The sequence below is a fragment of the Paramormyrops kingsleyae genome, chromosome 2 (assembly GCF_048594095.1).
Source record: "Paramormyrops kingsleyae isolate MSU_618 chromosome 2, PKINGS_0.4, whole genome shotgun sequence".
NCBI lineage: Eukaryota > Metazoa > Chordata > Actinopteri > Osteoglossiformes > Mormyridae > Paramormyrops > Paramormyrops kingsleyae.
The window spans coordinates 42,167,676-42,190,214 of record NC_132798.1 but is presented as its reverse complement, the minus strand read 5'-3'; the positions used below and the strand labels follow the sequence as shown (position 1 = coordinate 42,190,214).

General features: G+C 45.0%; 2 protein-coding genes across 5 annotated transcripts in view; one reads left to right on the top strand and one right to left on the bottom strand.

Annotated features, from left to right (window-relative positions):
- Positions 1–1,544: 1,544 nt before the first annotated feature.
- On the bottom strand, positions 1,545–6,084 carry LOC111850569 (L-serine dehydratase/L-threonine deaminase). The gene is made up of 8 exons (XM_023824574.2): positions 5,962–6,084; positions 4,980–5,154; positions 4,502–4,541; positions 3,912–4,051; positions 3,720–3,811; positions 2,559–2,786; positions 2,314–2,438; positions 1,545–2,212 (listed from the first exon to the last, which is right to left on the bottom strand). Exons 2-8 carry the CDS (start codon positions 5,130–5,132, stop codon positions 2,016–2,018), a joined length of 975 nt encoding a protein of 324 aa, XP_023680342.2. The 5' UTR covers positions 5,133–5,154; positions 5,962–6,084; the 3' UTR covers positions 1,545–2,015.
- Positions 6,085–8,820: 2,736 nt separating this feature from the next.
- Positions 8,821–22,539, top strand: part of LOC111850556 (tetratricopeptide repeat protein 28-like) — a 240,536-nt gene continuing 226,817 nt past the window's right edge. The window contains exons 1-3 of one of the 4 annotated variants that reach the window (XM_072709145.1): positions 8,821–9,307; positions 10,313–10,649; positions 17,056–17,322. In XM_072709145.1, coding sequence (XP_072565246.1) covers positions 10,620–10,649; positions 17,056–17,322 — 297 coding nt within the window. In that variant the 5' untranslated portion in view covers positions 8,821–9,307; positions 10,313–10,619. Of the gene's footprint in view, positions 9,308–9,639; positions 10,650–17,055; positions 17,323–22,539 lie in introns of those variants that run through there. The other 3 variants (XM_072709146.1, XM_072709148.1, XM_072709147.1) reach the window with 3 other exon arrangements.

Here is a 22,539-nt window from a genome sequence, read left to right as displayed (position 1 = left end):
GTCACATTCTGCCCCATCACATTCAGTCACGTCACATTCTGCCCCATCACATTCTGCCCCATCACATTCAGCCCCGTCACATTCAACCCTGTCACATTCTGCCCCATCACATTCAGTCACGTCACATTCTGCCCCATCACATTCAGCCCTGTCACATTCAGTCACGTCACATTCAGCCCTGTCACATTCTGCCCTGTCACATTCAGTCACGTCAAATTCAGCCCTGTCACATTCAGTCACGTCACATTCACCCGTCACATTCAGCCCTGTCACATTCTGCCCCATCACATTCAGCCTCGTCACATTCAATTACGTCACATTTCTTAATGTAAAGGGGTTGCATGCCTGTTATGAGGTTGAATGTTCGTTAAATCATTGTAATACTTAATGTATTTTGTTTATTGCATATGATATTCAGTTATTAATGGGAATGTTTGTTAAAGGTTTTACAGTGTCAACTCAATAAACAGGGAATTTTCTAATAACTTATAAAAGTGACAATGATTGTATTGTCTTACACATTAGTGTTTAGGAGTATTACCATCAATTATTTAGTTACTTATGATTTTGGTTACTTGTGCTTAGGTTGGGATTAGGGTTATGCCCATATGAAAGAAGAGACCCTACGAAGATCGATACCTATTGTGTGTTTGTGTGCATGGAGGGGTGGGAGTAATGTACAGATGCTCCTCTACTTTCAGACATACGAACGAAGAGAACTGCAAGTCCAAATTGTGTTTCCTGTGCGCAACATCAATTTTTTTTTCTGCACTGAAATTCCGCCTCGTACGACTTCTGGCCGCTACTCCCGCCGCGCAGCAGCGTAGCGTGCGAACTCCCAGCAGCGTAGCGCACATACTCCCAGCAGCGTAGCGTGCGTACTCCCAGCATCCTAGTTCTTTGTACTTGCGTATACCCTTAAAATGATGTTGAATAACGACCATTCAAACGAGACCAAACATGGGTGCTCCTGTGTTGGTGTGAGTTAGTGAGTGTAGGATGCATCGGTGTCTTGCAGCAGCCAGGCCTTGTCGCTGGAATTTGGCTGCAGGGTTCTGGCCACCCTGTGGGGGTGAGGTGTCCGTTTTGATGTGGCGATCTGGTAATTTGGGTCCAGTCTTGTCAGAGCCGGTGAATCTTTGCCTTAGGCCACTGGGTGAAACATTGCCAGCTTGTCAGAGGTCAGACTGGTGGGGCCTGTGGCCTTACATTATGAATCAAAATGGTTAACGTAAAAAGGTTGAACACAAAAATACAATGTAGGACCACCAAACTTCGTCATCAATCCCCACCCCCGATGACAGAGAGTTGCAATGATCAGCGAGTGTTAAAGTTCCCATTTTTGTTATATATATATATCGACATCTACATCAAAGGTCATTGTTAATTCATTAAAGTTAATAAAATGCTGTTTTGCTATTGAAAATTGTTTTGGACCTCTAACATTGAACAAAAATCTGATACAGACCTTGGGATAAAAAATCTGAGAACCACCCATCAGCATACAGGCATACAAATTTGTTCATAAATGAAATTTGACTTGCTTCTTGATTTGTACCCCCTTTTACTTACACCACATGACATAATAAAAATATTTACATTCAGTATAACAATGAATATAATGTAAATTAATACATCTAGATTAAAATGAAATACAATTAAATGCCTCTAATGAGGCTCCTGGCATTCTCCTGTGAAACTGCTGGCAGTGTTACCTCCATGGGCTTATGACAGGGGTGCCCAATCTTATCCGCAAAGGGCCGCTGTGTATGCGGGTTTTCGCTGCAACTCCCTAATTAGATTACTAATTAGAGGACTGATTGGATGAAGAGTCCTCACACCTGGGTTTGAACAGCTGACCTAAAGGTTATCCCAAAAACCTGCATACACACCGGCCCTTTGCAGATAAGATTGGGCACCCCTGCTTTATGGACACTGAGGCTGAAGGGTGTATTGGTCTGTCCCAATAGCTGCAGATAAGGGTGCTGGAGGAGGAGTGGGAGGGGCTTAACAGCCTAGCTTGTCAAGCCCACCTTCTTCTTCAGCAGCTGCAGCTGCCCTAAGCCAATGATGTTGCCCCCACAGACCACCACCACCACCGGCCCCATATCCTGGGGCAGTTTGCCCTCCGTCTTCAGCCGATCGATGATATTAGAGTAAACGGCCGCCAGAGCGGCACCACAGGCTGGTTCCACCAAGGTCCTCTCGTGGTCTGTAGAGGAAAAGATGCAGAAGTTGGTCGAAATCTGCCCCTGGGTGGGCAGTTTACCCCGTCTCGGCCGGACGTGAATACATCGTCTACGAGGAGGTCACCTGCAAAGAGCTCCACGGCCTTGACGGCCTCCTGGTCCGTCACCACCTCCGAGAAGACCCTGTGCTCAGTAGCCAGCTTCAGCGTCTGAGCAGCCACTCTGTTCACGCTCAGTGTCGTGGCGATACTGTACGGGAGGGTCCCATCACTATCTTCACCCATCGCACAGTCTGATCATGTTCCCCTCATCTCAGCGTTACAGTGTCTCCATGGCCGACGGGCACGGACACACCAGCGGCTGGCCTACCTCGTCATTTCAGGCAGGGTGACCAGCTGTCCTGCACGCAGCGCGGCATTCAGGCTGTGCGCGCCAGCGGTCTCCATGGCAATGACAGGGACGTCCCCCCAGCCAACCTCTCGCAAGCCCTGCACCACGCCGCACAGGAGGCCCCCGCCGCCCACGGAGAGCACCACCGCGCCGGGCTTCACCTCCAGATCCTCCTTCAGCTCCCGCACCAATGACGCGTGGCCCTCCCTGGTGACACGCGGCGATAATGCACATCACCACAGTGATGAGCTTGTTTCACATCACAGCTTTAAAACATGCTGAACAACTGGACTGCTGACTATTGTGTAAACACTTGATTCTTGTTCTTACAAATAATCGAAACAACTGGCTCATTCCACTCCATCGCGCTCTGGAGCACTTTTGGGGATCCTTTCTACCTGCTGCCCTTCTATTTGCCACCTCCCAGCCATAACACATCAGAATGCCGCTCATCTTTTCCTGCCATAGGACAAATCCGGTGCAAATATACCACCCACCAATTTATTTATTCTTCTTAATTATCTGCTTCATTAATATTCTGCCATATTTTGTTTTTCAGCATATTCCATTTGTGCACTGTATACTTTTTGATTTGTTTACACCAGGGGTCACCAACCTTTTTGAAACTGAGAGCTACTTCACGGGTACTGAGCCATACGAAGGGCTACCAGTTTGAAACGCCCTCCTAAACTTATCTAAACTTCATGCATAATAAACATGTTTTAAATGCTTTTTTTAGATATTGTGTCATTTTCAAATCTATATCAATGCAAATGTGACTAAAGAAGAATAAAATTAATTTTTTTACGCTGCTCACTGGTGAGTTGTGCTATTTTTAGAACAGGTCCGCGGGCAACTCATGTGGTCCTTGGGGGCATCCTGGTGCCCGTGGGCACCATGTCGGTGACCCCTGTTTTACACTATGTTACTTGTGAGCATTATGTATACTGTCTTTGCGCCTTGTCTGTGCTCTATGTACTGTTTACACGACAGTTTCCCCCAGAATCAATTAAGTGAATATAATCTTAAAAGTTCTCTTTGCAGAGCCTGAATGGGTTTGAGGACAGTTGTGTGATTTAGGGATTACACTATGCCATGCTAGCTGCTGCCGATCACATGAATGCTGCCCCGGGACCTCACCAGATGAGGGGGTCGTCAAAGGGGGGGATGAGCACCCAGCTGGGGTTGTTGGCTATGAGCTGTCTGGCATAATCCAGAGTGTCCATCAGCATCTGTGGAAATACCGGCTTTTATACCCGGGCAGCGTGGCGGCAAGCCAATGTCGCCATGACAACGACGATGATGATGATGATGATGATGATGGAGGCTCACCTTGCCGTATGCCTTCACAGTGGCCCCTTCGTCCTTCAGCTTCTGTAGGATGAAGTCTGGGGTCACCGTGGGCACCACGATGGTAGCAGGCATGCCCAGATGGCGGGCAGCATAGGCAGCTGCCATGCCCGCATTCCCGCCTGCAGCAGACACAGGCGTTCAGGACAGAGCCCGGGGGTGTCCCATGTTGCTTTGGACAACGACGTCTGCTAAAATCAACGTGTCTTTGCCAATATTTGTGTCGTTCCTGCTAATAGATACCTCTGGCCATAGGCAATGAAAATTTCCATTGCAATCTGAAAGGAATGCTTTCAAAGGAGAAAATATAGGCAAAATATTCAGGACACTATGCAAGTCCTTCCTTTATAAATCTGTCCTGATGTCTTGACCTTTGCCACAGAGGCTCTGTCCCAGGATTTAAAAAATAATAAAATTTATAACAACACTAACATGTGGTTCATTAGCTGTATATTTGCCACTGATACTGGTTTCAAGTGCCAGGGCAGGGAGGCACTAATAATAAGAAAAGGTGCTGGGGAACCTGTGGGGGGGGGAACCTGCGGGGGGGGGGAACCTGGCGGCCTGCTCACCTGAACAGCACACGATTCTCTTGCAGCCTCGCTCCGCCCACTGCAAGAAAGGGATTGACATCACACCAGGCATACCAGCCAGTGGGCTGCACAGCGGCAAAGGGTGTTGACTCACCACCCAAAAGTTGCTGGTTTGAGTCCCAAAAGGAACCATGAGTAGTCATATGTAATCCGACTCATATTGGGCTGTATAAATGTGCTTGGCTACCTTTACAGTCATTGACCTGTTTTCTGTAACTGATTTTCCAGGAGGTGTCAGGCTAAAATGCTAACCACTGAGCCATCCTGCCCTGGTAACTTTAGGTGAATGAAAACTGAATATAAGGAAAAGATATGCTTTACAGAATTGTAAGTCACTGTCAGCCCAGTACTTTTCAATGACCTCAAACCAGTCTGGACTGGTTCCTCCCATTCCCTTCAGACCCCCAACCCCCCAGCTCAGCTCTGGGGGGACGGACTCCCAGAGGAGGCCCCTCACCGCTTTGCAGAGGTGACCAATGCCACGGATCTTAAAGGAGCCCGAGGGCTGGCTGGAGTCCATCTTCAGGTAAACGGGGGTCCCCGCCACCGTGGACAGGTCAAGGCTCTCGCGCAAGGGGGAGTGGATGTGCAGAGGGTGGGAAGAGCTCATGGCTAGTGAAGGGCTAGACAACCTGATCAGACAAAAACAACAACACTACACTACATAAGCCTGGCCACTCCACCTTCCAGACTACTGTGACACACGTGACTAATGAACATGTTTTACCGGTTGTGTTATATGAAGACCTTGTTTTCAATCACCTCCATGTGAGATATCGTTTCATCATGCACTAATTGGCCCAGTATACGATTATATGACCTGCGATAGGTCTATACAGTATTACCTGTTTTGGATTACGCCAAGATTTGAAAATATTATTTCCGCAACTACCCGTATACCCATTTCAATATTTATAGGCCTACAAGTTGTGTTAATACGTCTACATACAATTAACATTCCATAGATAATATACACACATGCGCACACACACACGACAACATACTTACGTAAAGAATTTTTACACAAAATTACAAAGTACACAAATAATTGCCTATCGATATCATCTATGGTCGACATGTCACGGCATTACTGAGAATAGTTTCTGCTCTGACTGCCTTACGAAGGTACTTCATCTTTGTTATAATTTAACAACATAGATCTTGAGATACATATTTTTCGCACTTAACCTCGAATTTTCCTTTTTTTCCCCCCAGTGTACGTAAAATAGTGTAGCTGTTGCTCTAGAGTAAATTAAGAAATAGCCTTTAGCCCCCTGGTGTTTATTTTAATTAGTAACACATAGTAATTCTACTGCGGTCTTTAGGAACTTAGACCCCTGTATAAAGAATTAATGTTTAAATAGTTATTTAACAAAGTTTTTGTAGCTGTAATAGGATGGATCGTTTCAGAAATATTTTCTTTCCCAAAGTATACATACGACTTATGCAAATAAGATGCAGGTTTTTCTTCTGTATCCAGACCGATTTTCGTCCTTCAGTCCGTACTGCACCGGCTTTTCACTATCATCACCCCGCGTTGTCCTGAAAGCAGCAAATCCGCGTCATTATATACCAGCTACTTTAGGGCTAACGGAGTGGGAATAGCCCTGTACAGCCAATCCTCTCTCGTACAGTACGGCACACCTCCGCTTTCAACCCCGTGATCACTTATCGTAAAGGTTAATTAAATTTAATTATATTATAGACACACACGGGTGAGAACTTATGGTCTAAGCTTCCTAAACATAAGGGATTTTATTTTTTTACTCATGCATCCATTATCCTTATAGCCTACGTTTAATTATAAAATAAAGACGGATATTAGTTAATTTGATATTTTACTTGGATATAATTACCCTATAAATACTTAAACGTTTTGATCAGTTTATGCACGTGATCGCTCGCAGTCCATATGAACAAATGTAACTCGCCTTGACTCTTCTATGTACATTAACCAAAACAATAGGGTAACTAATTCTGACCGGCGGCATTACAAACGGGACCGGCCGTGGTGTTAGTGATATGGCGGCAGTGAGCAAACTCTGGTGCGTTACAGGACGCTATACGTCAGGTCTCAACCCGACCGAACCAGCCGACGGACGGTGAGTCATTTACCAAAAGCTTTGGGGAACTCAAGTTCGCTGTCAATGACCTTTTCTTCTCGGTGATTTTTCAGTCATCCTCACAAACAGACCAATCTTTCCGGGAAAGGTGTGCATTTCTTCAATTAATAGACATCATTGTATTCAGGAAACAGCCAGTAAGAAAAAAAAAATACGGTTTTAACAAAACGACTATCAAACTGAAGCACCTGAGACTGGATTTAAACCCACAAAGTTGGATTGGTCCAAAAGTATTTCTGAAAAGCTAATGAACCACCTTAACCATGTTTTTTCCGACACTAACAAAAGTTTGTTTCACACTTTTGTCATACAGTTCACATAAGTGAATAACCTGTACACAGTAAATACTCTGTGTGGGATTCTGAAGGTTGCTGGTTCAAACCCCATTGCTGACAGAGTAATCATGCTTCTCAGGGCCTGAATGTGGGGCACTTCCCTGTGGCCGGACTCAGATAACATATGGCTCTTCTAGATGTCATGTCTATTCATCCTTCCCTAAACACCTTTAGCTGCAGGACAGGCTAAATTGAAGTTTAATTATACAAATAGAGTGGGCTTGAATGTAGAACATGAGAAGGTACAAGTTCCCATAAACAAGTGTAGCATGACAGCCAGCATCTTGAGATGGAGAAGTGAAAATAATAAAAAATTACCTTTGGCAGGAATGTGTTTAGCTCCCTACAGGTGACAAGAAGAACGTTATATAAACTGTGAATTTGACAGGAAGCTCAAGCAGGAAGGCTAGTGACAGACTGAAACCAACACATTCAGTGCTACACAGAGCCTAATTCCCCTTAAAGATACTTTAGGGTTATAAGAATTGCAGTGGATGTGACAGACAGTCTCATAGCTGTGGCTGTCAACAAGATGTTCACTAAGCACTATGGTATGAGCACGGGGATTACCAGAGAACCGGTCCTTACCCATCTCATCTGCTGGACAGTAACACCTGCAAGCATCTGAACATACAAGGCGGTCAGTTAGAGAATCAGCCAAGTCAGTGTTAGAGGATCAGCTTGACTGCCATGTCCACCTATGGACATACTATGACCTAAATGCTAATGACAACACTTAACAACTGAAATTACAAAACAGAAACTACCACATTAACTGCATACTGCCGTCATACCTGCGCACCCAGGCAAGCTTCCATTCAGACACACCCAATCACCTGATGCTAGACTATCAGCACACCTGTAACCAATATATTTGTTTACTGTCACTACTATTTATATTTCTACCTTGTTTACGGTCACCTCTTCCTGAGGCATTGTGTCATCGCCATCATACTTACGGTTTACCCACATCCTTCACCTGATCTTTCGGTTTGCTTAATTTCTGGTCCTGATCTATTTTCTTTGAGAAGGCTGCATACTCTGGATTTGCTCATAGGTGCTACACACAAACACCTCGGTCTCATAGGGACAACCCCATTGTCCACTGGGACAAACACCAGCTGTACAACCATCCGCCAAGGACTTCTTCCCCTCCTGGTCATTGTGAAAAGGAAGCATCCTGCAGAAACCTGATCACCCAGCATCCACACCCAGACTGAATGGCAGCAAATACCACCAGCAATCTTCCAACATCTAATCAAAAGTCTTCCCAATGCAGAAGCTATTATAGCAACTGGGGGAGACTAACCAAGTCAAGGGGGCTTTATTGTCATAACGCCCATACAGGGCCATATGCAGACCTTTAGAAATACAGAGGGTCAACCCAACACTACCTACCCCCCAGCTGTCCCAAGTCATCTCTCGTCTTTCCTGCCAAAATTGATTAACAGTAATACTCAAATGGCTCAACATAATGTATTATTTCTGTACAGATACACTTGTTTTGTCGCTAAGCTGGACCCCCCAGTTCCCACAGGGGTCTCCAACTCCAATCCTTGAGAGCTACTACCCAGTAACGTTCTTATGTTCTCTATCTTACTTGGCTTCTGATGAGCCACAGCTGTTCCTGATATTTACCTGAGAACAGGTGTGGCTCATCAGAAGCCAAGCAGTGGGTGTTCTCGCTCCAGGATTGGAGTTCGAGTCCTCTTTTAGAACAATTAAATGAAATGTGAATTTGTGATCTCACTAGTTCTGAGGGTCAGGCATTACTCAAATCTGTTAAACATGCATGTAATCTGCAAGTTAGGTTTTCATTATTATAAAAAAAAAAAGCCAGAAGTTTAATCTAGTTAGTCATACTGAAGGCTAATTTCTAAGAAAATAAGGGATCTCTAAAATAATGGTTTAATGACCTTCCCAGCATGCAAAGTACCATGCATTTGGTAAATTAAAAAAATACCATAGGTCTTGGGGTGTGCCACACCATCCAGGTCCCATTGGCTGAGTGTCTGTATCCTGGATAGGGATCAGCTTCACAAAGAGGAGAAGGAGCATAGTTCCCATACTGACCATTTCCTGGAAACCACTCTGGTACCACTGAAAAGCGAACATGATGCTTTACTGATTGCTGATCAGTAAGTGAAGAGCTCTGGGACACCAGTAATGACCCCTGACTCACAGGCTATTGCATCAGGGAGTTTGTTGATCATGCAGTGAGGAAACCCTGCTTTTGCTCTGCTAGCTGGGATAGGCTTCTGGCTCACTGCCATCCCATCACAAGGCTTCCTTCTCTTCCACCAACATAGTTGCAAAGCCAGCTGCAGGTTAGTAGCCCATTTATGAAAGAATTCAGGGAGACAGAGGTCAAGCATCTCTTTACCATAGTTACGAACAGCAAACGTAATAAAAAAAAAATAAATAAACTAACTAACTAACTAACAGCGTAAACCCCACCACCAATGCCAGTCAACCTATCACGTAACACTGGCGGCTGCCGGCTTCTCTAAGACCGACGATGAGATATTTGCCAGGTGCAACTTAAATAGGAAACGTTACTAAGCGCAGGTGTAGGTCGTCCCTATACTAATCAGACAATCAACTAGTAAGCATGTGAACTGGAACAAGAAAAATTTGATGCTGCTCACCGCCACCCTCTGGTGACAAGACCGGGGTATGACAGATCCTACGTTTGATAGATGTTATATATGGATTGATGAATGGATGGATAAAGCTATGTGACCATAAGCGTAATTCAATTGTTCATAGTGACGTCTGGTGCTGTTTTGGATTGCTTTTGTAATGCGATAATTATTTTGGTAAGCGGAAAAATGTTCCAAGACAATAGGATTGTGCTAAATAAGCAATGTTTATAAAGACGTGTGCCATTTTTTTCTCAGTAGTTTTTCTCCGTTACGGTTTATTATAGAATAGCTGCTGAAAAGGATTTCCTTCTAAAAGTATAATTATACTTCACATATTTTACCATAAATATGTGGGGGATATATATATTAAAATACATTGAATGCACATGACAGATTTTTTGGAAATTAACAAAGGAAATTTAAGAATAGCAACAAGACATATAAAGAAAAAAATATTTTTCATTAATTCAGCCAAAATAGTCTGGGATATCTCAAAAGACTTTTTTCCCCGAAAATCGAATACTACGTTTCTGTTGCGGATGTTTTTTTCACGGCACTATTTACTTAGCGAATAAGGTTGTGTTTATTTATTAGTTAGTTTATTTATTTGTTCATTTAGTGTTACTCTCAAAACTTTCACACAGTGTAGCTGGGGAGAGCTGTAACCCAATTCCTCTCTGATGTCAGGCAGAGTCAAAGCGAACTGGAGACAAAAATCCGCTATAGTAACAAGAGGAGAAGAAAAAAGCGAGAAAAACGGGATCTGACAACATGGCGCACTTTTTCTGGGAAAACTTTCTCTAGGACGCCTTGCACGCTCGAATGGACCGAAAGTGCAATGCTCGTCGTTTTTCTGGATAAATTATAGATATTGGAGACGCTTTTTTCGTTTTTTGCGGAATGCAGAGGCTTCTTTTATTCATTCATGCGGAAAATATCATGGGATGAAAGTTGCCAATTTCGGTAGCTGGAAATCAAAGCACGAAGGCACAGGATGGAGAAGCAAGGAAGCAGAAGAGAAAAGGTAAATTGATCACAGACCGCTAACTCATCTCCCTGCCTTGAAATGTATTGTTTTAAAACCAAATTTACGGCGTAATCACAGATGCAGTTTGATAGTCGTTCTCCGTTTTTGTAACTGTACGGTCTTAACTTTTGGGTTCATCACGGGGAAACGTCGCCAGCTTCCCAATCGATTTCCCAGTCTCGGTCTCCGTATTCCTGCGGACTTCAGGAAGCTTTGCAGCGGGCAGACCGTTCTTTTTATTTCGCCACCATGCTCTCCGTTAACTGAGGCATTATAACAAAATACTATCATTGTTGCCAACTGGATTAAAGGCTGTACAGCTTTAGGGCTTTGTGGTATTTTCGTTAGTTTTGTTGTTTCTGCGAAGAAAAGCTGGAAACTTGGTTGCGATGTCCAGTCAGGATCCCGGAATAAGCGATCGGGACATTCTTTAATTTACTAACCCCCAATCGCAACTAATCCCGATCACTCTTTCCTCGGTCGCAATGTGGCACTATGGAAAGGGGCGGCAACTCCCATTGCACACCTCTTTATATGTGCGTCTGTTTTTCTTTTAATTGCAGGCCTACGCTTATTTACGCCCGTCCTGTCTCGTATTTCTGCCGCAGAAATGTGCAATAAACCATCGCACGCCATGCTGGTCTACCAGGCCGTACGTGTTATCTATTAGCTACAGTCTGTATTTGTAAAGTGAGGCGTAGTAAGGTAAATACCGTACGTTCACATCGTCACCGTCGTAATATGTGATGTATCTAAGGGACACCTCGGTGATGCATGACAGTTGGTGACAGCGACTGGCGCTGAAGGTTTACAAGGGATAGGATGTGAAAATAATTATTTCTGTTAAACTTGATGTTGAAACTAAAGTTGTTCAGTTGTAAGTCCAGTGAGGCCTCAAATTGAAGTCTTTGTGAGTTATTTTTAAAGCACACAAACCCTTCTATACTGCATTATGACACTATCAGCAGCTATGGTAGAAAGCTATAAACTTCTCCTATATCCTTCCTCATATGCACATTTAATTGTATGTTTACTAATATATGCTGTAGTAACTAACTCTATCCCCTGTGTGTCTGCCTCACCCCGGGCCTGTAGAGACCCCATGCAGCTGAGTGTCAGCGCTCCCCGCGGCGGCGGATCACAGTGCCCCATGTCCCTTTCCGACCAGTTTCAGGGTGACTCGGTACAGAATGGCAACCCTCTAGGACCATCTGAAAAAGAATCAACGAGTGGTATCTCTGTACTAGATCTCCAACGTAACAATGAAGCCTGTAAAGAAACTGTTTGTTTTTTTTTTGTTAACTGTGTGGCATCAATTAAATACAGCTAAATACCATTGCTTAAAAGACAATCTGTCGGGCACAATTTTAGGAGGATTTTGAACGGAAATCTCCTAACATACAGTGTGCATTTTTCTGGCCTGCTGGATAACACAGCAATAGCCCATAGGAAAACCCAAATCCAGAACAGCTTGGACAGACATAAACGTATGAAAACATAAACGTGTGTCTCTGTTTCCTTGCGAGGGAGACTTTAACTGCAAAATATTGCTGTCGTTTAAACGGTGATATATATTTTCAAGAACGACGAGTGCGTGAATATAAATGCGCAATGTATATGCCAGAGGGACTGAATTACTCTGGAGATATGAATAAGGTGGGGCTGTGAATTGCTAAAGTCACTTGAAACGGAGTTGCATTAACTTTGATATGATGACTGTTTAACTGCGCTCTCACGCAATCACTGACTGCTTTTATCCTCAAGGGGTCGCAGTGTCTCAGCAATATGCCGTGGTCGAGACATGATTATTATTATTATTATTATTATTATTAACACAAACTTTACAAAGCTTTGCTGACAAAAATGATCCAATCAGAACACTCAGATTGCCCTCACAAAGAATCACCAGGCAAAAATTTGATCTGACACATTTTGTTTATACGTTGTCTGCTTTATTTCTACAGCATAATTTTCCGCTCACACCGCCCCGGTCAGCAGTGTAAATGCCCTGGGCGGAGAGCCATGCATGCACTGGGAGCACTGGTGTGGTGGGGCTCATAATCATTTATCATTATTTATTCGCTACTTCAGGCCTGTACTTGTGTGAGCTCTGTATGCTGTGGCTTTATCTTTGTAAATGTTAAGCTGGTGGATTTAAGGTGACATTGTGAAAGATGGGGTCTGTCTTTCTGCACAAACTGCTCTGACTCCTGTAAGACCTTCCTCGGAAGTGAATGGCTACATTCTGTCACAGTTCCACCTATTACATTTTTTTAAAACTATTTTGTAAAAGCCTGTTAAAATGATATCCTCTTTAACAGCTTTGGTTTAGTACATAGGTAAATGAAGGTAGATGATGACGCAACCCAAATTCCAGGCTTTAGAATGAAGTCTGCGAATACCCATGTTTATGGCACCAGGACAGCACAACAGACATGTAGGGAAGATGTGAAGGATGTCCAACTAGGCTCTGCTGTAAGGGAGACCCCTCTTTTATAGATCTAGCCTCCATGTATGTTTTAACGAGTAGCCTCGATTGGTGCAGAGAGACACAAATTCCTCAGTGGTTCTGTATTCCAGTTCATTTGCAGTTCCTCTGCAAGCTCACTAATAATGGGGTGCAAAATGGACCCCGACTGTAAATTTATCAGTTAAATGCATTTTTTTCTTTCCATTTCAAAACATTTTGCTAGACAGTTGCCAGAAGTCATCGACCACCAACATTCACTCATTAAAAATGATGGAAGAGATGGAAAACAAAAAAGAGTGTTTTGTGCAAAAACACTGAAAAAAGGTTTCATCCGTCATTGTCAATGCAATATAACTGGTTCACTGTTTCAAAATAACAGGAACTTTTCAGATTAGGGACTATTGTGCTTCCTTTGTTACTGTATGTGCTATTTTGTTTACTTGACCACTTACAGGACACATTAATGTTTATCTTAAACTGGGCACAACAGTGGAGGTCTTTCTATGACTGGAATTGCTCTAGCTCCTTAATCACTGCACCCCTGCTGGCTCAGTATGAGAATCACTGGAATAGGATGCAGTGTTTTTGGGGGAATCTGCTGTCTCCCCATCATCTGAAGGTGCTGGACCTTTTTTTTATTCTCTCTCTTGGAATGACAGTTGATGCAGGTCACAAGAGGGGGGCCTGTGTACTTGTAAATGAGCAAATCTTCCTCTCCTTTAATGTCTGCCCTAATGTGTACACTGATGTCTGTATGACTGATTATGTGTACGTATAATATCTGTGTTTACGTAGTTTATGTATCTGTGTGTGTTTATGGACATAGAATTAAAGTTGACTGCAATCTTCAGAGTAACTGCATGGGTTGTGAACCCCCGCCACCCCCACCCCCACCCCCATCTGCACCCTGTCTAGGCGACTCGGAGGATCAGCAGAGGTAGCATGCTGTTTGAATTAGCGTCCCGGCCAGCTGTTTGAAGTGAGCGGGGCGGCTCCCACAATGCACTGCAGGGACCGGCTCAGTAAGAAAAGAAGGAGAGATACCGTGCCACAAGCGAGATGCGGATCAGGGGCTCAGCGCACTCCGGGGTGGGGGGAGTGGGGGCAGTGGGTGTGGCAGAATGAGGGGCCTCATGCTCTTTCAACTGAAACACGCACATCATGACTGTTGGCCAGTAATGCCTGCCAGCTAACTTACTGATTCCGTGTGTGGTTCCTGCATGGCCTGGGTCAGGGCTTTCATTGCTGGGTGGGCCCTGTTTGTGTTTCCTCACAAGGAAATATAGGGCTAGCTGACTCATTTGATTGTTCCCACTTTCAATTATGTTGTGTAAAGCAAAAGAGCAAGTGTATTTCCCACCAAGAAGTGCTCATTTAAACTGTTTACGGGGAAACCCCCTGTGCTGCAGAGGGTGCTGCCGCGTGCATGACCTCAGCTGTGGCGGGATATCCTTGGGCTGTCATGGAAACCGTGGGTTGTAATGACATTACAGTAGAATGCATGTTTGTTAAGTTGGCCCTTTGGTTGTGGGTGTCATTGAAATGCGTCGTCTGTGAAAAGGGCGGGGCTTCCTGAGTCAGGTTGGAGGAGAGCGAATCGGGCGCTGTTCTGCGATGTTGCTCTGGCGCCTCTGATCGCCACCTAGACACACTGGCAGTGCCAAGGTGCTCAGTGTTTTCTTGATGCTGCCCTGTGATGGACTAGCATCTTAGGGAAGATGGGAGGGTGGGTATGTGCTGGCGATCAACCATGACGGTTTTAGAGAATTATGATTTACTGGCAGGATTCAGCTGAAATACCTGAACATTCCGGATGCTTCCACTGGTCCAGTCCAGCCCATCTGGACCTAACCCATGGCAGCAGCGAGGTTCTATGCGTGACTTAAGTCCTGTGCTCATTGAAAGCCACTGAAAATAAGCATTCATTCCACATTAAGATTTCTTTTGTCCTGGGGAGGGGCTGTCCTCAGTTAGCTGCCCATTCTTTCACTCCAATGATTCTCTCCCCTTCCTTGCTCTTGTTGGCTCTGCTGCCCCCTCCCTCCATTTTTCGTCTCGTCTTTTTCATGCTCTGGAAGTAATTACCCTACTGCTGTGCTAAGCCGCCAGGCAAGCTGGGCTGGTACCATAGGCAGTGCGAAGCTGTGTAACTGGAGAAACTAACATCTGCTCTTTGACCCCACTTTTCCCCATCAGCCCACATGGTCTACCTGCAGGTAACACCAGAGTGGCTGGCCCACCCTTCCCCCCCGCCACTACCAAACATAAGGGGTACAGATCCACCTTACCAGTTCCACCCTAGTGGAATCCAGTGATAAGCCCCATCTTCCATGCACAGATAATAAACGGCTTGACTTTAGTGTGTTTTTTAACCTTGAGCCTGGCAGGATGCAACATGTGCAGCTTTTAGTTTACCTAAGCATTTAGTTAAGGCCTTAGTTTATCTAGTTATTACCTAAACAAATAGAGCCTTCCTTTGTAGTAGTGAGGATGGTCCCTTGCAGTACCCTTGAGACAGAGCTGAACAGGGTTGGTTTAGCATTAACTTTTGCCCCAATATGGTTCTGGTAATCTTTTTAATTGGGAGGAGGGGCATACGTTAAACGTCATCCCGGCTTATCCTGTCCAAGACAGACCTTCTTAAAGCACCTAATGTTAAAGCACATAATGCCATGTATGTCTCGCTGTTGCTTTGTGCCCTTGGTGAGCTTGTGGTGTGCCCCTGGTCTGCCCTCGGTGAACCCGTGGTGAGCTTGTGCTGTGCCTGTGGTCTGCCCTTGGTGTACCCGCAGTGTGCCCTTGGTGTACCCGCAGTGTGCCTGTGGTCTGCCCTCAGTGTGCCTGTGGTCTGCCCTCAGTGTGCCTGTTGTCTGCCCTCAGTGTGCCTGTGTTCTGCCCTCAGTGTGCCTGTGTTCTGCCCTCAGTGTGCCTGTGTTCTGCCCTCAGTGTGCCTGTGTTCTGCCCTCAGTGTGCCTGTGTTCTGCCCGCAGTGTGCCTGTGTTCTGCCCGCAGTGTGCCTGTGGTCTGCCCTCAGTGTGACTGTGTTCTGCCCTCAGTGTGCCTGTGTTCTGCCCTCAGTGTGCCTGTGTTCTGCCCGCAGTGTGCCTGTGGTCTGCCCTCAGTGAGCCCGTGGTGAGCTCGTGGTCTGCCTCTGGTCTGTCCTCGGTTTGCCCGTAACGTACATGTGGTCTACCCTCTGTGTACCTGTGGTGTGCCTGTGCTCTGCCTGTGGTGAGCTCGTAGTTGCCCATGGTGTGTCCTCTGTGAGTCTGCGGTGAGCTCTTGTTGTGCTTGTGACCTGTCCCCTGCCTGTCCATGGTGGTTTGCAGTGTGACCCCGGAAAGCAGGTGTGCTCTGGCTAAAATTGTGCTCTGGCTTAGTGCTTCTCACATAAGTCAAAAGCCCAGGTTGTCAGGATCACACGACACTCCACCATCATCTCTCTCTCCCTCTCTCCAACTTTTTCCTTCCCATTATTTTTCACCTCTTTTCTCTCTCTTCACTCCCATGGGGACAGTCACCCTGTTGCATGCTGCACCCATTGTCCTGTCTTGTTTTTCCCTGATGATAAAGTGTGGCACACGCCAGGCTCTGAACACGTATCCCCTGCCCTGAACACGTATCCCCCGGCTCTGAACAGGACTCCCCAGGGTCTGAACACGTATCCCCCTGCCCTGAACACGTATCCCCCTGCCCTGAACAGGACTCCCCAGGGTCTGAACACGTATCACCTGCCCTGAACACATATCCCCCGGCTCTGAACACGACTCCCCAGGGTCTGAACACGTATCCCCTGCCCTGAACACGTTTCCCCCGGCTCTGAACAGGACTCCCCAGGGTCTGAACACGTATCCCCTGCCCTGAACACGTATCCCCCGGCTCTGAACACGACTCCCCAGGGTCTGAACACATTTCCCCCTGCTTACTCCTCAGTTTTCCGTGCTGGGGCCACGGGTGCCAGGTGATGGACGGGGCCTCAGCAAGGCGGACTTCATGGAGAAGGTGCGGCAGAGTAACGAGGCCTGTCAGCGGGGCGACTTTGCCTTGGCTGTGCAGCTCTACGCCGCCGCCCTGCTGGCTGACCCCCAGAACTGCATCCTCTACAGCAACCGCTCAGCCGCTCTGCTCAAGCTGGGCCAGTACAAGGCAGCGCTGGAGGACGCTGTCAAAGCCAGACAACTGAACCCCAAGTGGCCCAAGGTAAGCCCCCCCCCCAATGATCATTTATTTCTCCTGTCTTTGTGAAAAACAAACATTCATAAGAAGGTTAAACCTAGTGTAACTGAGACCACATACTGGTCAGATCACTGTACCAGTAGAAGTTATTACTAGTATTACTGAAACTGGATGTGTTAATTATTGTTATTTGTAATAATCACTTATACACATGGGGCTGTAGTCATTCACAGTGCAGTGCAGTGCAGACACACATTAAGGGCAGTTCTGATCACCGGATTGGAGGAAATCTGTGTGTCTGGACAAAGCCAGGACAACATGCCCACAGAGACGCCCTGATTGGTGATTAGTTACACAGATGTTTTAGCTGCACATAGATGCCTTTAATGAGAGAGAACCTTACAGTACACCGCCAGCTCAAAGGCGAGGAGAAGCCTACATGAAACCGTCAGCACATTAATGGTGGTGAGGCAGCCCTTGTGCAGTGATGAATCTCCAGTGCAGTGCAGGCCTTAGCTGGACCCGCCTTTAGCTCCCAGGCTGCTTCCTGGATGTCTGGGGGGTGTGAGAACTACAGAATTTAGCATTTAGCGATTTTGTCCTCACTAACCTAAGGTGCAAACAGGTAAACCCTCCAGTGTCTTGACAGCTCCTGAGAGCTTAATCCACCTAGTGGGGAGAAGAGGGCATGACAGGAGGGCAAGGGAATGGCTTTCAATATGCATTCTTTTCCCGGAGCAAGAATGTCCTGCTTCCTTTGGAGTATAATGGGCGGAAGCCAATGCATCTTCGGAGGTGGGATGGAGGGGCCCCCTCTCTCTCTCACAAACACCCACCCACCCACCCACACACCCACACACACACACCCACACACACACACACACACACACACACACATACACACGCAAAGGTCTTGTCCTTTAGAAGGCTGTACACCGATGACGCCTCTAGCAGAGATGTCCATCCAGTCATTATTTACACTCTCGTAGTCCCCTCCCCTGTTCACAGAGAGCCACTGTATGGCCTAATTTCACTCTCACCAATGAATCTAATTAACCAAATGGGAGAAACATCATTCATGCTTTGTGTAATTATTTATAAGAGTTATATACACTAGGCAGTAGCTTATTAAAGCATATTCAAAGTAATTGTTCTACTTAATAGGGCAGCAGGCTCCAGTAAACGCTGAGCTACATGCACAGTGGGCTTCCAGAAGGTTCTGGAGCTGTCTTGAGAAGCTGAAGTTTACTTTGAGTGTAATTAGTATGAAGGCTCATTGCTAATATGGTTTGAATCCTGGGATTATGCTAATGAAATAAAACAAACAACAAACAGTTAATGGGGCGGGCTGCCACTCTGTGATGTTGTCATGTGATGTGTGATTTACTGCCCCTGTTATACTGGATCTCTTTCTATTTCTCTTTGATTTCATGGGCAAATGGTACTGGGTGGTACTGGGTGGCAGGTTAGGGGTACATTTCGGCTGGGGTTGTACATCCCAACACCCACTTCAATTCACTCCACAGTAAATCCTCTGGTTCAGACCCCACCCATAATGCCATTCTGTTCCTTGCCAGTGTTATGGTGGGGGTGGGGTGTCTTTTACTAAAAGTTACAGAGAAATATGGTGTCGATCAGAGGGTTGTTGAAATCTGTCTGGGCTGAGTCACCCCGACCACTGCCCCCACCCCCCAGAGTGCCATGGCAGGAATAATAGGGCAGAGAATGGCTAGCTGGTGTATGGGACATTAGTTGCTCCGTTGGCCACTAGCAAGAGATGATAGAACAGGGCGAAGCTTGAAACTCAGTCTGTCCCTCTGACTGGAGGCATGGTTGATGTACTGAGTGTCAGCAGTGCCCAGCGCCAGTGCAACTCGCTGGCAGAGCCCCATTGATTCTGTCTTTCATTCTCTCTGAGGTTCATTGTTTTCCAACTATGCCCAGGTAAACCATACGTCAAATGTGACCGGGCCGGTCCGCCGGCCTCCCATAGGGAAGCGTCATTCTCCGCTGAGGATCTGATGTGTTCAAGCTATATGTGGTTATACATTATATATTTTATTTAAATGGAAAACTGATGGGTTAATTGAATTCTGATCCTTCTTGTCAAGTGATTGATACTCAGTGTTTATCTTCTGTAGTACCACATTTGGTGTGTGCTCAGCCAGACGCACACCCAGCAACACACACAGCCACAAAACATGGGACCATGGCAGATAAACACAGACTATCGGGATGTTTTATAACTGACAGACTCGGCTGCTGAGCCCCTACACCGTGGGGTCTCTAGTCCTGGAGCAGAGCACACATGAATGCTTTACTTAGACGGCTCCCCCTATTGGGCAGGAAGAAGAACACACCCAAGTATATCTATGTGTTACCTGCTCTTTCTGCTTTATATTACTTTATTTATTAATTTTTTTTATTTTATTCTATTCTGATTTTTTAATTTTTATTTTATTTGTTCTATTTCTTTAATGTCTGGTTCTGTGTCTGTGCAACACTGCTCTACATGCTTCAAATTGCCCCTCGGGGACTAATAAAGTTTTTTTAAATTTTTTTTATTTGATTTGATTTGCAGCAAAACGGAAGGACCCCTGCTGTGCTGAGAGTGATTAATGAATAACTAATTCTAACAGTCTGATTACTAAGCAGGCACCTTTGTCCAGAGTGATTTACCAAGATTCAAATTTTAGTTTATCCATTATAACTGAATATTTCAACAAGACTCAGAAGACTCAGAGCTCTTTATTGTCAATACATCCATGTACAAGTACACAGTGCCATGAAACACCGTTTCCCTTGAGCCCTCTATGCTGCTCTACGTAAATTCAAGCACAATAAATAAATGTATGACTACAACAATACAACACAATATAAATACACATGTTTTGTGTGTGTGCGTGCGTGCAGTCTAGTGGAAATATGTAGAGTAGTATAATTAAGGAATGTGCAAATGTAATAAAAAATGTAATAAGGGTCAATTTGCCTTGGTCAAGAGTTACCATAAGGATCAACATCCTTTACCGCTGTGCTCCCTGCTGACCTATTCAATGCTGTTCAGCTAAACTTACTATATTACAATGGGTTCCACTGGGAAATAGAGACCAGTCAGTTCATATTAAATACTAATGAGGCCAAAGTGTTGGCAATAAGTGGAGTGTGTGCATTGATAGCATTCAGATAAACTGGCCCAGTCACGGATATGATGGTGGTTTGAAGGGTGTGCTGAATAGTTCAGATATTCCCTGACATAACAGCGTCAGTATGGATCACATGCCATCACATCACAGTGAAGAGAGATACTTGCTGTAGGCTCAAGTGCTTTTCTAAATGACACCCTGCGGTTCAAACTTTACTGTGGAGGTGTTTTTGATGACATATTAGTGGTATCCAGACTGATCTTAATGAAGACCTAACCCATGTGGTCCTGAAAGTGTGTGGTCTGGAGAATGCAGCAGGGGTTCAGGCAGGAAGGTGTAATGACCTAATGTGCAAGATATCATTCACATCTGCCCCAAACGCACCCCCTGAAAAAGCTCATTTGTTGGCGATTAATATGTGTACATAAGGGAACGGCTTTATGCAGCTATGTTTTATGTAGCTATTGTTTGGAGTGATGTCACAATTTTAGCATATGGCAGTGGTGTACGGGAGATGTATGAGCCCCCCCCCCCCCCCCATTATACGAGCATCCTCCCACAATCATGATGCCACTGCCCCATTTAGAGCGGCAGCCTATGTGATAAGAATGGGCTAATGTGTGTCTGTTCCTTTTTGCTTATCACATGCACATGTTTCCAAGGGCGAATCGTAGCCTGCTATACCGCATTTGAGGGTCATTTATGGTACCAATAAACAACACTAACTACTGCAACCTGAGTAGCGTGCAAAACATCCTAAATAGTGGTCCTGAGTTTAAGGAATCATGTGAGCATTATGTAAGGGTGTAACAGTACACAAAATTCATAGTTTGGTATAAACCTATTAAAACTGCAAAGAAACATTACGAACACTTGCAATCCAAAGGCAATGCATCTATTGACGTGTCTAAAAAAAAAAAAACCTGAGACGCTTATTTGCACATTGTAAAAACAATTATGTAAAATGAAATAAAAAGATAATCACAGTGAACTAAACCGTGTGTTCTCTGCTACTGAGTATAGCCACATATTTGTAGAGATGAACACCTGTATAGACTAGAATTATTTTTCAACCTGCTCTGAATTTCCTGGCAAAGTGCTTTAAATGCCACGGGGAGATTAACTTGCTGAGGCCGTTTCTGCCTTGCTCTGGTTGTACACATATTTGGATGATGTCATCTCAAATAATTAGCATGTTTACTTTTTTTCAGCAACATAGAGTTTGGTATAACACAGCTGACTGACAGTCTTGGTCTTATTAACTACTCTCTTTCCAGTGCTGGTGTACTTTACTGGGAAACCAAAATGTTCCCAAGCCGCCGATCATGACTGACTGCAATAAGCATTAGCATTAGCCGTAGCCAACTCACAGCCATAATTAGCATAATGTTCTCCGTGTTCAATATCTACTTGTGAATCTAGGTTCTGCCCGTGTCAATAAATGTATTCATTTGTTTCATTGTGTGTACCAAATTGAAAATGATGTACCAAATGGTACGTGACAAACACGTGTACTGTTACAGCCCTAGCATTAGGTTCAGCTAATGTGACATTGCTACGAAATGTATTCAATACAGACATGAAAGTTATGCTACTAAAGTAAAGGGTCAAGTAGCCTACTTTATTCAACAATAACATTGGTTTAATTGTGGTAAGTCACACAACCAATGACAGGGACTGAACTGATGGTGTCACTCATAGGCTGTGAAACCCATCTGTTTGAGGGGAGCATATTTACTGAAACAGATATAAATTACTGACATATGACTACAGAAAAATAACTCGGAAGCACATGACACACATCTAGAGTAAATACACATCGAAATACACACACTCAGATTAGGGCTGGGCAATACAAAACAAAAACCAATAATGATACACAATATATAGGAATTTCCACAAGTTCTGGGTACAAGTTGGCTACCTTTGTCTTACTTGTTGATCCAGCTTATCCCAAGGCAGCTCTACAGGGTTTAGGTCATGGGTTTGTGGGGGTCCGATCAGCACTCCATCTCTTTCCTTCTTCGCAATATTAATACAGCCTCTCTCTCGAGGTTACGATGGGGTATGTTCCTATGTTACATAAACCTACGCTAAG